At 35.9% G+C, this 16,287-nt stretch overlaps 1 protein-coding gene and 2 non-coding genes across 3 annotated transcripts in view; all 3 read left to right on the plus strand.

The window, feature by feature from the left end:
• Positions 1-16,287, plus strand: part of EIF3A (eukaryotic translation initiation factor 3 subunit A) — a 31,060-nt gene that overhangs the window by 3,567 nt on the left and 11,206 nt on the right. The window contains exons 2-14 of the mRNA XM_043475313.1: positions 1,804-1,994; positions 2,151-2,287; positions 2,676-2,839; positions 4,190-4,389; positions 5,526-5,734; positions 7,463-7,634; positions 10,788-10,892; positions 11,479-11,577; positions 12,837-12,953; positions 13,221-13,406; positions 14,024-14,371; positions 14,805-14,909; positions 14,990-15,103. Of these exons, the coding sequence (XP_043331248.1) occupies positions 1,804-1,994; positions 2,151-2,287; positions 2,676-2,839; positions 4,190-4,389; positions 5,526-5,734; positions 7,463-7,634; positions 10,788-10,892; positions 11,479-11,577; positions 12,837-12,953; positions 13,221-13,406; positions 14,024-14,371; positions 14,805-14,909; positions 14,990-15,103 (2,147 nt within the window). The remainder of the gene's footprint in view (positions 1-1,803; positions 1,995-2,150; positions 2,288-2,675; positions 2,840-4,189; positions 4,390-5,525; positions 5,735-7,462; positions 7,635-10,787; positions 10,893-11,478; positions 11,578-12,836; positions 12,954-13,220; positions 13,407-14,023; positions 14,372-14,804; positions 14,910-14,989; positions 15,104-16,287) is intronic.
• On the plus strand, positions 11,215-11,344 carry LOC122446924. Its single transcript, XR_006271066.1, has one exon. It is a non-coding gene; the product is annotated as a small nucleolar RNA SNORA19 (small nucleolar RNA).
• On the plus strand, positions 12,381-12,510 carry LOC122446923. The gene has a single exon (XR_006271065.1). It is a non-coding gene; the product is annotated as a small nucleolar RNA SNORA19 (small nucleolar RNA).

The raw sequence follows: 16,287 nt of genomic DNA on the forward strand, positions 1-16,287 counted from the left end.
TTCTGTATAAGGTTTTAAAAATATACTAGAGTTGGAATATTGTTTATAGTTTTCCTGGAGGAAGGAATGTTCAGAGGCAGCATTCCTGAAAGATATGATGATTGGAAGAAGAAATAAGAGTTACTCACTAAATCCATAGATCTAGTAAATCCTTCAGATAAGAGAGACATTTTGGTCTGTGTTTGCTGTAGCATAGTTATATCTTAGATAATGCTATACATTGTTAGGTTAATGCCAAAAATAATTATTTGTCAAGGATTTTTTTAGAAAAATGAACAATGATTGTAAAAAACAGATGTGTTTTAAGTTTTTTATGGAGTAAACTAGTATTCTACTAAATTACTTGTCAAATTTTCAGTGGAGAAATTTTTGTATGTGTGAAATTTGGCACGTACTGAGTTTTAAGTTGAACAAAACCAGAAAAGAGCCACCCATAGTCTGTTAAGTGTATTGAGAAAGTTAAAAAAAAAAAAAAAAGAAAAAAAAATATGATAAATTTTAACTTTGGTCAGAAATGTGATGGAGGGGCCTTTGCTTTTGCTTTTCAAAACAAGGAGTGTACCCAAAATCTGAGATTGGAACAGATTTTGAAATGTTGCTACATACAGAATGCTATTAGGTTTAGGCAGTGAATTTTAAAGAGTATCCATTTGTTTGCTCTACATTCTAAAATTTTTTTCTCAATTAAAAAACTTTTAATTTTAGAAGTTTGAGATTTACAGAATTATTATAAAGATAGTACAGAGGGTCACACCACACACAGATTCTCCTGTTAATAAATATCTTAGATCTGTGTGGTATGTTTGTTACAACTAATGAATCAGTGTTGATACATTATTATTAAGGAAAGTCCATACATTGTTCATATTTTCTCAGCTTTCTGTAATGTCCCCTGTGTATTCCAGGATCCCACCCAAGATACATTACATTTGGTTGTCTTCTTAGGCTCCTCTTGGTTGTGGCAGTTTCTTAGATTTGTTGATGGCCTTGACAGTTTGAGGAGTATTGGTCTTCAGGTATTTTGTCTCTTAGCTGGGATTTGTCTCAGTTTGTTTCTCGTGTTTAGATTGGGATAAATAAGTGGAGAGATACTTTGTGCTCATGGACTGGAAGACAAATGCTGTTGTTAGTTCTTCCAAATTTGTTATATAGGTTCAGTGAGATCCCAGTGAGCTATTTTGTAGGTATCTACAAACAATTCTGAAGTTTGTATGAAAAGGCAAAAGGTGTTACATAGCCAGCGAGTACTGAAGAACAGAGTTGGAGTACCCCCACTACCTGACTTCAAGATTTTCTGTCAGCTACAGTGATCGAGACAGTGAGGTATTGGCCACAGTGTAGGCAGGTCAGTAGAGAAATGATCAAAGTAGAGCCCCCAAATAGACCGACACAGTCAATTGATCTAAAAGGAATGTAGCCAATCTGATTTGTTCTCAAGTCTTAATACAAACTAGCAAAAGTTACATCAGCCAGATCATTGTGACTGAAGTTACACTTGCTTTTTCTGCCTATTCTAGGGGGAGATTGTTAATCTCATGACTTGAATTTCTGGAACTTTATAAAGTAACTTAGACATAATTGGTGCAGAGGAATTGAGTGAAATCTAGTTTTACCTATAGGGCATATTTGAGATAGTATCAGTTTTTCATTGTTTTACCTTGGCATAGTATTAGAAATAAAAAATGTGACCTCAAAAGAGATGGTAATAGGTTGGTAAATTAAAACAGCCGAGTTAAAAAGCAAGACTTAGGTTTTTATGTAGCATACATAACTAATTTTAATTCTCCTGAATTACTTTTCCAGAATTTCTTGAAGTTGGCAAAAAGCAACCTGCTTTGGACGTTCTTTATGATGTTATGAAAAGTAAGAAACATAGAACATGGCAAAAGATACACGAGCCGATTATGTTGAAATACTTGGAACTTTGTGTGGATCTTCGCAAGAGCCATTTGGCTAAAGAAGGCTTATATCAGTATAAGAACATTTGTCAACAGGTATGAACAGCTGGGTTTTTATATTTTAGTAAGTGCTTTTAGTCATTTTGGGAGGCATTTACCTTTCAAATTTACCGTTTCATACCATAAACTTTGCTTTTAAAATATTTTTTGGTTTGTTGGGAAACGAATTTTATTTATTTATTTATTGGCTAGGTGAACATCAAATCTCTAGAGGATGTTGTTAGGGCATATTTGAAATTGGCAGAGGAGAAAACGGAAGCTGCTAAAGAAGAGTCCCAGCAGATGGTCTTAGACATAGAAGATCTGGATAATATTCAAACTCCTGAGAGGTATGTGGGCTAAATTGCTAAATATATCTTTCTCATTGTTTTTCTTCACATGTGTCCCATTGTCCCCATTTGAAGTAAATGTTTATTAGAAAGAATGCTTGTCTTTGGAATTTTAAATGTACAGTAACTTCAAGTCATGTACTATTCAAAGTTCATAAAAGTGAAAAATTACAACCATCCAATAGGGTGTATACTAATTTAAATGGCTTTAATACAGATTGAGAATTCAAATACTTGGACTAAGTGATAGCTTTACAGTATGTTCAAAGTTGTAGGTAGGATTTGAACTATTTTATAATGATCATTGTTGGTTTTGGTTTTATAATCATATGGCAAAGTAGGAAACCATGTCTAAAATTGTTTTCAACGTTTTTAAATATTTTTGTAGTGTTCTCCTAAGTGCTGTAAGTGGTGAAGACACTCAGGATCGTACTGACAGATTACTTTTAACTCCATGGGTTAAATTCCTGTGGGAATCATACAGACAGTGTTTGGACCTTCTTCGAAACAATTCTAGAGTAGAGCGTCTCTACCATGATATTGCCCAACAAGGTAAAACAAGAACTGATTTGAAAAGTTGACTTAAGGATAGGTTTTGCAAAAAATTAACTGTTAAAGTTGACCTCCTTTTCTCTGTAGTACTTATTTTACATAGTTTTAATTCTTACTTTAGATGATTGGCATTCATTTAAATATTAAATAAGAAATTTGTTTCATTAGTCAAGGTAATTCTTTGTTTTCCGTTGATGTCTGAAGCACCTTTTAAAGTCATTTTGGAATTTTCTAAGTGACTGAAAAGATAAACTTTTCTGTTGCTTTCTGGCAGGCTTGATTCTATCAATACTTTTGACGCTATAGCATACTCTTCGGCAAGCTACTTAACCATATGCTGGGTTTCTGAGGTCTTTTTGAGCTCCAGAGTGTTATTGAGTATAGAACTAAACCTTACTGAAGACTCAGGATCATCATAAAAAGTATCCAATAGTTAACACTCCATGCACTTTTAATCTGAAGAACTGTATTAAGTTTGTTTTCCTAATCTTGTCTTTTTGCCTTACTGTTGCAGCTTATCTTCCTATCAGTGCAACCTTTTAACTATATATGACATGAGTGGCTCTTGGCTTTTTCTTACTTTTAGCCTTCGGCACAAGCTTGTCACCATTCTTTTTAACATGGCATTTGTTTTTGTTTATTCAAGTTTTAAGTGATTATGTGACTAAGAATAGCTTACTGTAAAGGAGTATTAGAATCTGTTTTGCCCACATGGCTAGCATCTAACACAAGTAAACTAGGACCTTTTGATAACAGTTGAGATAAATATTAGCTTGTCGTTAAACTTCATCCTTTTGTTTCAGGCCTATTGAAATAGAAATACTCTATTTTAAGGGATTGACAAAGGACACTGGAAGAAGTTATTTTAGTATTGCATGTATGATAGTAGAAAATTATGTGTTTTAATGATAGAGCAAGTAGTTCATTTATACATCTCTGCACAATTGAAATTAGGTTACCATAAACCCCCAATTTGTATTATTCAGTTTCAGTTAGTGCAGAAGCTTTGTTTTCTAGTAAATTAGGTAAGAGAGTTAATTATATTTCAGACCAGAATTTTTTTGCTCTTTTAGGGTTTGAAGTGATAAGTGTTTGAAAGGTGAGTCCCTCTTAGACTTAAATAGCTTCCTTAGTTCTCAGAACCATTTTAGTCCTAGACCAGGACTGATGACTGTCTAAAAGGTGCTCAGGGCACATGAAGTGAGTTATGACTCTGATCATTTCTCAAGACTGATGGTGAGTTTGGGAAATCTTGTTACGGTAACTGACCTTAATACATGAAATAGAACCTATTTAAATACTAAGTTTATGGTGGAAAGTACCTAATATATTTTACAATTATGCTTATAGCTTTCAAATTCTGCCTCCAATATACCCGGAAGGCTGAATTCCGTAAGTTGTGTGACAACTTGAGAATGCACTTGTCTCAGATTCAACGCCACCATAACCAAAGTACAGCAATCAACCTTAATAATCCAGAGAGCCAGTCTATGCATTTGGAAACCAGGCTTGTTCAGTTGGACAGTGCTATCAGCATGGAATTGTGGCAGGTATGTTGTGAACTATTTTGGCTTTTCTTTGTAGTAATAGTAACTCATACTACCTTTTTTTTCTCTTAATGAGTATCTGCATCTTGGTATCTCTTGGTTAATTTCAGTAGCTAGGTAACAGATTTGAGGTTGTCTAATGGTAAGGGTTTGGGACAAGAAATCTCAGTTACTTTGGTTCCAAATGCCTGCTGTCAATTCCAAGCCAAATCATGTAATCTTTTTCAGACCTCAGTGCTCAAATTGTGGTTCAATGCCTGGAGAGTATGCGTTTACAGAATTTTGTAAATAATTTCATGGTAGTTTTCTGTCTGTTTACCCTGATTTTAAAAAATCAGTTTGTCTTTCCATCTTATTTTAATAGTAATTTATTGTACTTTCTAAAAGTATTGATGGCAACAGTTTAGAAATTACAAAGACAAACTTGGCCTTTACCGCAGAGAGTTGGAGAAACGCAGCACCAGACTGTCCCCTAGATTCTCAGTGCTGCCGAGACTTAGTAAGCATGCACAGTAAATATCCTACATCAGAGATCTCCGGAGTGGGCATTTTGTTGTCAGCATGGACTTTTTTACTCTAAGGATTCTATAGACATTTTCTCATGAGTTATTTTTATATATTTGGTTCCCCCACCAAATCTTATTGAAATTGCAGAGGAAGAAACTAAAAATTGGTAGTCTTCAGCCAATGAAAATGTGATTTCCTGCTTTCCCATATTTTCCTTTTATGCAGGTACACCCTTAAGATACCTGAACAAAAGAAAAAAAGTTTAATAGAAGACAAGTAAACAAGCCTAGTATAGAAAATATGGATAAGTTAAAGGAGGAGAATATTTATCCATTACCTTAACACTGAGAAGTAGCCTTTATATTGTGTTTTATGTCCTTCCAGATTCTTTAAAAATATATTCTGCCAAGTGGTATGATACTCTTAAAGGCTTGGGCAGTCTAAGAAATTGTGTTAGTTTTCTGAGATATATCAGATAGTTAAATTATGAATAAAAAGAACCACACATGAAGGCGTTTTATTTGCCATTTTTATTCTTAAGTGTAATGTATTTTCAGTTTCATAAAGAGATTTTTTTGTTTTTGTTTGTTTGTTTGGACTGTAATGACTATAATTTATACCACTAATTTTAGGAAGCATTCAAAGCTGTGGAAGATATTCATGGGCTATTCTCCTTATCTAAAAAACCGCCCAAGCCTCAGTTGATGGCAAATTACTATAACAAAGTCTCAACTGTATTTTGGAAATCTGGAAATGCTCTTTTTCATGCGTCTACACTCCATCGTCTTTATCATTTATCTAGAGAAATGAGAAAGAATCTTACACAAGAAGAGATGCAAAGGTAAGAGTCTTATTGTTGGATAGTATTGAGATATAAAAGAAATATCTTGTAAATGGCATGATGTTAGATTAGGGTTTCTCGGCTGCACTGTTGACATTTGGCGCTGGTTATTTCTTTGTCAGGGGACTGTGTTTAGGATCTTCGGCAGCATCCCTGGTTTACCCACTGATTGCCAGTCGCACTCCTTATAACTGTTAACTACCAAAAAACCTCAATGGTATTCTTGGGAAGTATTCTTTGGTAGCTGTCTTTTATCTGATAACCAACCCTCCAGTTGAGAAAATGGAATATTAGGAAAGGCAGTGTTAAGCTTCCTTAACTGAGTGTAGGTATTCAGAATCTAGGAACAAATTAGACCCCCTCCCCCCAAAATGAATACTTTTATCAAGTAACTTTTCCCCCCAGCTATAAAACATTAACTCTGTAAATAATTGGCATGTGTATTTTTTGTTGATAGCCTGTAACCTAACAATCTAAAGACTTATTTTTTTAGCATTACATATATACTTTCAGTCATGTTTGGTTTTTATTAAACATTTTAGTTGGGCTTAGGCAACTCACATATCACTTCTTACTGGCAGACCATGTTATTTTGGTCTCTAGGAGAAGTACATACACCAAATTGTTTTTCTTAGCTTGTAAGCAGTGCATGGAACCAACTAAGTTTTTTCTAGTGTATATGGCAACCCACTCCAGTCTTCTTGCCTAGAGAATCTTGGACTGAGGAACCTGGTGGGCTGCAGTCCAAGGGGGTTGCAAAGAGTTGGGACACGACTGAGCGACTAAAACTTACACTTCCATATATATATATACATATATATGTATGTATGTACGTGTATGTTTTGCCACACAGAGCATCATGTGGGATCTTAGTTCCCCGAGTAGGGATCGAATCTGTGCCTCCTACTTTGGGAGCTCAGAGTCTTAACCACTGGGCCACCAGGAGAGTCCCTTAAAAAACTATTGAGGACAGTGTTCATTATGTCATTCACTATCTGTTATATAATCCTTGTCTATTGAAATAAGGAAAAAAACTTGATTTTATCAAGTTATTTCTATATTCTTCTGTTAGAAAATACTGTAAGAGTACTGTCATAATCATTAGGCTCTTTGGCTCTATGTACATTATTTTCCTTAATCCTCCCAACACCTCGTGACTTAGAAAATTCGGTATCTTGCCTAAGCTTCTAGTCTTGGAAATGGTGAAGCTGAGGTTCTAATTGGGCTCCAGAGCCTGCAATCCTTAGTGTCCTACGGTGCTTCAAATTCAACCTGAGTTTTGTGTTTTAAGGAAGCTAACATTTAACTTTTGCCCTCAACTCCCATAATATGTTTTTGTGGTCCTTGTAACTGTAACTTTTCCCTCTTTCTTAAGTGTCAGTTTTTTCTTAGTTTTAAAATCTTCCCTAATAGCTTTTGTCAGGGAGTAGGGATATATGCAGGTGTGTCTGTGCTGCCATTTAACACAGTCTTTTCTCTACAGCTAGAAAACACTGACAGTAGTAAGTGGCTGGGGGTGAAGTTCTGCTTCTCCGAGTGTTCATTTTAGGATAATCCATTTCTTTTTTAATTAATCCTGTGCTTTGATGAATACTTACGAGGCCAGTTCATTGTGGCGGTATACATAATTCTGTCACTGGCATATTTTACTAGATAATTAAAGAGAAGTGTCTTTCTGCTTATCAAGTGACATTTGCAAATTTAACAGATTGTAACTTTGTTCTCCAGAATGTCTACTAGAGTCCTTTTGGCCACTCTTTCCATCCCTATTACCCCTGAGCGTACTGATATTGCTCGACTTCTGGATATGGACGGCATCATAGTAGAGAAACAGCGTCGCCTTGCAACCCTGCTAGGCCTGCAAGCCCCACCAACGCGAATTGGCCTTATTAACGATATGGTTGGTATAAGTTTTAGCACTCTTAACTCTTAACAGCTTTGGACAGAACGCTCTATGGTCAGGTTTTATAATTTATGATTAAATGCTGGGAATTCTGATGCATTGCCAGGGGATTGTGATGCATGGACAAGTTTGAGAACCATTGGTGTAAGTCAGCCCTGTGTTGAGGTGAGATGTTTTGTCTTGAATGAGCTGGAGTTAAATTGGATGCAGCAGACAAGACTCAGACTAGCTTTGAGGAATAGCATGGACCCCTTGATAAGGGAAGTATGATGGGCAAGAATGATCATGGCTTATTTCAGGGGCTGTAGGAAAAAATTAAGCTGATAGGTGTTAGAAATATGATGATGAGTCCAGGAAAGTGTGGAATTAGATTAGGCCCAGTTCTGGATAACTCAAGTGTTTCCAACTTTGTTTTCTTTAACTTTCATTGTTAAGGCAGTGGTTCTTTCTTTTTTGGCAGTGGTTCTTAATTAAGGCTATGCACTGTAATTGTGTGTGAAGTACTTTTGAAAATGCAGATTTCTAGGTTTCATCCACTGCATATATTAAATTGATTTCAGAATATAGAGCCCAAGGTTTTGTATCTCACAGTGTTTTACATTGGACTCTTTAATTCAGTGGGAATTTATCATGTTAGTGTCTGTTACCTGCCAGGCAGGTGATAGTTAAATGGAATGTGTACTCCAGAGGAGTTTGGTTCACAGTAGTTTGACTTAGTGGTTACTGTGGTACCCCTCTAGCAAATTACTTCAGGATAAGAGAAAAAAGAGGGACAGGTGTTAGAGAATAGGCCTTATTCCTTCACTGGCAGAGTCAGTCAGTTTGGATAAAAGTTAGTACATTTTGTATATGGCAACAGTTTTCGCTTGTAACAGTTCTCTGTTAACAGTGCTCTGTTAGTAGCAAGGCAAGTTCCCTTTGTGGTCAATTTTTTAAAAGAAGTAACTTAACCTCTGAAATAGTATTTCTGTCTGAATGCCTTCATGTTTTATTCTGCTGCCATTTATAAAAACCGGCTTTGTGTCTTGGCATGTTTTTATGGGACTGAATTAGGATTAAATATAATTAAATAAGAGCATTGTGTTTAGGAAGAGGTCTTAACTAGCAGATAAGTATTTAAAAAATTTTTTTTGAATACTGAAAAGTGTGCTTGATTGGAAGTATTATCCATATCTCTTGAGCTCATGTAGCACACCTCAATGTTAAAGTTGATCAGCTTTGATACTGATGCAGGAATCTGTTGGTGGGGTCAGGGTCAGTAGGCAGGACATCCACGTTTGGGTCCTCATTGGACCCATAAATAAATGCCTATAAGAAGGCTTTTAGTTGGTGCCAGATGAATGGCTTAACTAGATGTCAGGAGGCATTTTATAAATTTTGTGTTCACTATATGTACAAGGTTGAGACCTGAGTATTAGGTTTATGTAGGTAAATTCATAATCACCTAGAGAATGATTCTATATCTCAGGAACAGACTCAAATTAATCAAGTTCATAAGAGGTTGTTAAGCTTGGGAAGCAAGTATACTTCAGTAGATTATGATAGCCTATCTCAGCACATTCCTTATTTGGAGGGGGTGCTCAGTGGAAAATCCAGAATATTCATTTATTAAGTACAGTTGATTCATAATGTGTTAATTTTTACTGTATAGCAAAGTGGTTTAATTTTATGTACATTCATTTTTATATTCTCTTCCATTATGGCTTGTCTTGGGATACTGAATATAGTTGTGCTATTCAGTAGGAAACCTTGTTTATCTATTCTGTATGTAACAGTTTGCATCTACTAAACCCCAGCATCCCAGTCCATCCCCTGCACGCACAAGTCTGTTCTCTATGTCTGTGGGTCTGTTTCTGTTTCATAGATAGGTTCATTTGTGTCATAGTTTAGATTTCACATGAAAGTGACCATATGGTATTTTTTTCTCTTTCTGACTTCACTTGATATGATAATCTCTAGTTGTATCTGTGTTGCAGCAGATGGTATTATTCCATTCTTTTTTTTAATGACTAAATAGTGTTCCACTGTGTATGTGTGTTCTTTATCAGTTCATCTGTTGATGAACATTTAGGTTGTTTCTATGCCCTGGCTGTTGAGAATAGTGCTGCTATTCACAATAGTAGGGGTGCATGTATCTTTTCTGAATTATTTTTTTTTTGGATCTGTGCTCAGGAGTAGGATTGCTCAATCATATGATAATTCTAATTTTAGTTTTCTGAGGAACCTCCATACTGTTTTCGTTAGTAGCTGCCCCAATTTCCATTCCCATCAGCAGTGTAAGAGGGTTCCCTTTTCTCCATACCTTGTCCAGGATTTGTTATTTATAGATTTTTTTTGCTAATGGCCACAGAATAATTTCTTGATAGGTATATGACTGATGTCCCATAACCTGAGGGCAGGTTATACAAGCTACATCCTTATTGTGCAAGGAAGTTCTATTCACATATCAACTTTGATTAAATTGTAACATACATATTTAAAGTACATGTCCTAAGTATAATTGTGTAAGTTCTCAAAAAGATTTTTCCATTCACCACTTTTTCCTATTTCTCCCAAGAATAGCCACAGTCCTAATTTATAACACCACAGATTAATTTTGCCTGTTTGTGTATTTTATATGAAATTTAAATCTCACATAAATATATGAAATTCTTCTCACTGGTGAGATATATTCATGTATTGAATATAGTTGTTCTTTCTTTGACTGTTTTTGTGTATTATGTGAATCAGGGCCTGTTTTGTCCTGAGTTTTTTTTTTTTGAATTTTTGGCTTTCCGAGCAGGGTTGCTGTAATAACTTTTCTCTGATACAGCTATTTGTAAACTGGTGTTTACTTTTTATTGATAATAAGCTGATTTGTGTTGGCCACATGAATGGTCTTTGTAAATATTTTGACTGTGTTGATGAGTTTTTATTTCCTTTGTGAACTCCTGTGGGGTCTCACTGTAGAGAGCTGCATAATTGGGGGTAAGAGACTCAACATAGTGGTCCTGGATTTCTCTTTGGTAAATTTAGAGGTGGTTGAGGCTAGATAAATACCAGTTATTTCCCAGGTCTCCAGCCTGATATTTTTATTTAATTTATAATCAATTCAGAATCCCAGTTACAAAATACCTTCAGCAGTTAGTCCTTTTGTTTTGCTTACTGTAGGTCAGATTCAATGTGCTACAATATGTTGTCCCAGAAGTAAAAGACCTTTACAATTGGCTGGAAGTCGAATTTAACCCACTAAAACTCTGTGAGAGAGTCACAAAGGTAAGCTTTGGTTATATTATCATGTAGCCATCCCTGTTACAGTTTTATGTTGTAGTATTTTCTTTTTATTGGAATATAATTGCTTTACAGTGTGTTAGTTTTCTGATGTACAATGAAGTAAAGCGGCCATGTGCATACATATGTCTTCCTCTGTCTTGGACTTCCCTTCCTCCCTGGCCATCACAGAGCACCTGCTGAGCTTTATGTGTAGTGGCTTCCCACTAGCTGTTTTCCACCTGGCAGTGTATACATGTCAGTCAGAACCTCCCAGTTAGTCCCATATTTGTTAACAGAGAAGTGTTATCCTATGTGTTCGAATTTGGTGCACATTTCATTGTCTTTTTTCTTTATGTCAGGAGAAAAGATATTTCTGATGTGCTAAATAAACCTTTGGAGGTAAATTAGCAGCATGACTTAATTCAGCCATTGCTGTCAGTCACCTTCATACAAGAGTCATAGCTTCCTGTTACATTTTGTGTTTCTTTGCATTATGTGATGATTTTGTCTGTGAAGAAAATGAAAAAGTATCACCAGTGTTTTAGTATTTATTGTAGAGAAAATATAACTCTTGTAATGGGTTTTATAGGTTCTCAATTGGGTTAGGGAACAACCTGAAAAGGAACCAGAGTTACAACAGTATGTTCCCCAACTGCAGAACAACACCATACTCCGGCTTCTCCAGCAGGTAAAGATGAAAAAATGGATGTGTTATGAACAGCTGGGAATTTTCCATCGATTGTTTGGAACACAAAACTAAAAAATTTAGAAATAGCCCAGGAAAAAGCTTCATCAAATTCTAACCCTCACCAAAAGTAGTTTTTATGTGTTTGATTTGAAAAATCACTATTTTACATAATTCATAGCTGCTTTTGTCTCTTTTTGTTAACCATTGTCTTCATACATTTTTCCTTGTTAGCCATGTACATCTTACTCCTTTTAATACCTATTTAGTTTTTCATTGTCTAGAAGTACCCTGGTTTATTTATTCAGACTGTTGGTGGAAATTCTTTAGTTTTTTTGGCCATAATAAAAAGTTGAAATAGTGAACATTTTCCATACAGGTATCTTTGCATACTTCTGTAACTTTTGTAGCTAAGAAGTGGAATTAGCCATAGTCTACACATTTAAAACTTTTAACAGATCCTCAAAGATTGAATTCATTGACCCTCCCACCAGTAGTGAAGAAAGCTTTTTTTCCTGCTAACACTAAATATTGTCAGTCTTTTAGTTTTTTTGGCAATCCTGTGGTATGTGGGATCTGTTTCCCAGCCAGGGATGGAACCCGTATGCCTTGCATTGGACGCATGGATTCTTAACCACTTGATCACCAGGGAAGTCCCAGTATTGCCAGCCTTTCAACTGTTGTAGTTCAACTTTGTACTTAAGTTTGAATATTATGGTTTACAGTATGACTTAAATGATCCTGTTCTGTCTTCCATTTGTCTCATTGGCGGTGGAGAGTGTTTACTGTGTGTTAACTTCATGTTGGTGCACATGTCATTGACCTGCTTTCTCTCCTGTGTGTGAGCAGTGTTATTTCTTCTGTGCTATACAAATAATTGAAGGTTAATTAGCAGTATAACTAAATAGTAATACTGCCAGTCTCCTTCAGACAAACAGTTTTATTAAATGTTCAGATGAATTAGGTAAGTAGCAGGTCTCTGTCTACAAATATGTGACCATTTAGGGATTTTTTGGTTTGTTTTTATGGAACTAGGATTCGAAAGGATTATGTGATGGTTTGAAATATAGCGTAATCTTTTCATTAGCCTTGGATTTTAATTCTAGCTCCAGCAGTGCATTGTTTACATACTCTGAGCTTCCGTTTCTTTTCTTTGAAAAATAGGCTAACTTTTCTAACTTTTTACTGTTCCATGAGACTCCACTTAACAGTTGGCTAAATAAATGATAGCTATTATTATTAACCTTGTGTTTCTTATGCAGGTGGCACAAATTTATCAGAGCATTGAGTTTTCTCGTTTGACTTCTCTGGTTCCTTTTGTTGATGCTTTCCAACTGGAACGGGCCATAGTAGACGCAGCTAGGCACTGCGACCTGCAGGTAGGCGCTCCCAGGGCACACTGAGGGGGTGGCAAGCCTGCGAGGACTGAAACACACACTGTTTGTTTCTCTGCTTCTGGTCGAGTGGCACTGTTTTAAAGCTTTCATGAATTGAGGCTTCTAGCTTTGATGTTTGACATTCTTCAGTTGATCTTTTTTCTTAAATTCAGTTGAAATTTTAATCAAAGTTACTCATTTGTAACTTTGTCGTTACTTTATATTTGCATGTAGATTTAACTATTTAAAATACTCTTCAAATTTTCATAGGTTCGTATTGACCACACTTCTCGGACCCTTAGTTTTGGATCTGATTTGAATTATGCTACTAGAGAAGATGCTCCAATTGGTCCTCATCTGCAAAGCATGCCTTCAGAACAGATAAGAAATCAGCTGACTGCCATGTCCTCAGTACTTGCGAAAGCACTTGAAGTCATTAAGCCAGCTCATATTCTGGTACGCATCTGTGGGAGAAGTGGATGACGGAATTAGGAGGGGCCCTCTAGGTCTTGCACAAAAAGGTTTGAAATGATGTCTCAGAGAAGGGATTTATTATATATTTCGTCTTAGGTGTGTTTGATACTTTTGATATTTTGTTAAATATCTTTGTCAGATAACACAGATCATTGAGCTACCTTCTTTGGGTCAGAATACAGGTAAGGTGATCATAGGAGTACTGTGATGAGTGGTAACAGACCACAGGTGATGACCCTCCATGTAGGGAGTACTGTGATCACGCTTTTCCTTTCTGTTTAAGTTGTTTGTGAGCTCTTTTAGTCTTTTCTCCTTGGCTTGAACTCTTTATAGTATATGTGGTTCAGATAAAAGTTGGCCTAGCAGATAAAGGTTCTTCAGCTATATCATTGCTGTTAAAGACTGAATAGTTGTAGTATTTGGTGCTAGAAACCAGTAGTTGAATAATGTCACTCTCTTTTTAAATGCAAATACATGTTAGGAAAACACATTAGGAGTATGTAGCAATATTTTTGGTGTTGAATACTGTGGTATGTCAGTTAAAATTATTTTTATTTTATTTATTTATTTTAATATTTTTAATGCATTTGTTTTTGAAGCAAGAGAAAGAAGAACAGCATCAGTTGGCTGTTACCGCATACCTTAAAAATTCACGGAAAGAGCATCAGCGTATCCTGGCTCGCCGTCAGACAATTGAGGAAAGAAAAGAGCGGCTTGAGAGTCTGAATATTCAGCGTGAGAAAGAAGAACTGGAGCAGAGGGAAGCTGAACTCCAGAAAGTGCGGAAGGCTGAGGAAGAGAGGCTGAGACAGGAGGCAAAGGAGAGAGAGAAGGAGCGGATCTTACAGGAACATGAACAAATCAAGAAGAAAACTGTTCGTGAGCGTTTGGAGCAAATCAAGAAGACAGAACTGGGTGCCAAAGCATTCAAAGATATTGACATTGAAGTATGTAGCATATTGATGCATTAAAATGCCAGTTTTATTCAGGTCCCTTTGAAGCACAGTTCTTTACCATTTATTGGTTTACTTTGGGTTATTTGGTTATTTTGCTCCGTTTGATACAACTATTAATAGTCTATGAAATAAGCATTTGATTTGGCGACTCCACAGTTTTTAGTCACTGTTGAAATGGAATTTGGGTACAGTAGAATACAGGAATAAGAAGTAGATGTTATGGTTACATTGTTTTTCCTCACAAGCAAATAAGCCTCTTTTAAAGACATTCTTCTGTTGCCTGAATTTACTCATTATAAGCATTTGCCCTTTTGAAATAAATTAATTTAGGATCCATTTCTAGAAAGAAGTGGTGCTCCATATTGACTGGTATGCACTTCTTTTATACTCTTATTAATTGTGGTACATTTCTGTTACTTTTCAGGACCTTGAAGAATTGGATCCTGATTTCATCATGGCTAAACAGGTTGAACAGCTGGAGAAGGAAAAGAAGGAACTTCAGGAACGCCTAAAGAATCAAGAAAAGAAGGTAAATGAAAGAACTGATGAACTTTAACGTGCCAAGTTAAAAGAAATTTTTTTAACAACATTTGTTTTCATGATTCTCAGATTGACTACTTTGAAAGAGCTAAGCGTTTGGAAGAAATCCCCTTGATAAAGAGTGCCTATGAAGAACAGAGAATTAAAGACATGGATCTGTGGGAACAACAAGAAGAAGAAAGAGTAAGGCTTTAATTTAATTGTAATATTTTTAGACTATAAGAAAGCTATAATAAAGCCAGTAATGGGAACAGGGTTTCAAATTGATTTCTGTATTATTTTGCCAGAAATTGCGCTCTCATGGCTGTATACAAACAGGGCAATAGACATTTACAAAATAGGGATTAAAAAATGAAACTTGTAAAGTACAAAGGATAGCTGAACTTTATTTTTTTTGAAAACTGCTTTATGGAGATACAATTCACGAATTTAAAGTGTGCAATTGACATTTTTAGTATATTTATGGAATTGGGCAACAATCTGATTTTAGAACATACCCCAAAGGAAACTTCATACCCATTAGCAGTCACTCCATTTTCTCTCCACTTCTTCAGCGGCCACTTAACTCCTTTCTGTCTCTAGATGTGTCTGTTTTGGGTATTTCTTAGAGATGGAATCGTATAGTCTGTGTGTGTGTGTGAGTGTGTGTGTGTGTGTGAGACTAAACAGCTCCTTCTGTAGTTTTATTTGCTTATATGTACTTAACAGTAGAAAAGCAACATTTGCAAATGCTTATAGTGGCCAAATTTGTAGAAAAAATGAGTGACCTCATTTTGGTTAAAAAAGTAACCACGGGCAGGAGACAACATTTATCTGTGGTGGCTGCATCCTCTTGGTTGTTGTCATTCTGGGCCTAGTATTAACCATCTTTTCCAGTTTTCTTAAAGTTGGAATTTGTGTGATAATTCTTTTAACATGAAATTAGCGGAAGTGCTACAGACCAGCTAAAAGCTTGAGATTTCCTGCTTTTTTAAGTTAATTTATTGAAACAAAATTTTTAAAAGTTTTTTTGCTTGTGCCTCATGGCATTTGGGATTTTAGTTTCCTGATCAGGGATCAAACCCACACTCCCTGGAGGGGCCAGAGAAGTCCCTCCAATTGCTTTTAAAGAAGAAAATATAGTAAATAATAAAGCCATGAAGTCTTTGTTGTTTTGTTTTATCATACACATTTTAGTTTTTCCTCCTTAAATTTTGTGGTTGTTGTTGTTCAGTCTCTTAAGTCCTGTCCAGCTCTTGGTGACCCCATGAACTGCAGCCCTCCAGGCTTCTCTGTCTTTAACTATCTCCAGGAGTTTGCTCAAACTCATGTTCATTGAGTCAGTGATGTTTTGGTACCGTGGGGTTAAAGCTGTTTCTTAGAGATGC

Source organism: Cervus canadensis, chromosome 8 (genome assembly GCF_019320065.1).
Source record: "Cervus canadensis isolate Bull #8, Minnesota chromosome 8, ASM1932006v1, whole genome shotgun sequence".
In the NCBI taxonomy this organism is placed as follows: Eukaryota; Metazoa; Chordata; class Mammalia; order Artiodactyla; family Cervidae; genus Cervus; species Cervus canadensis.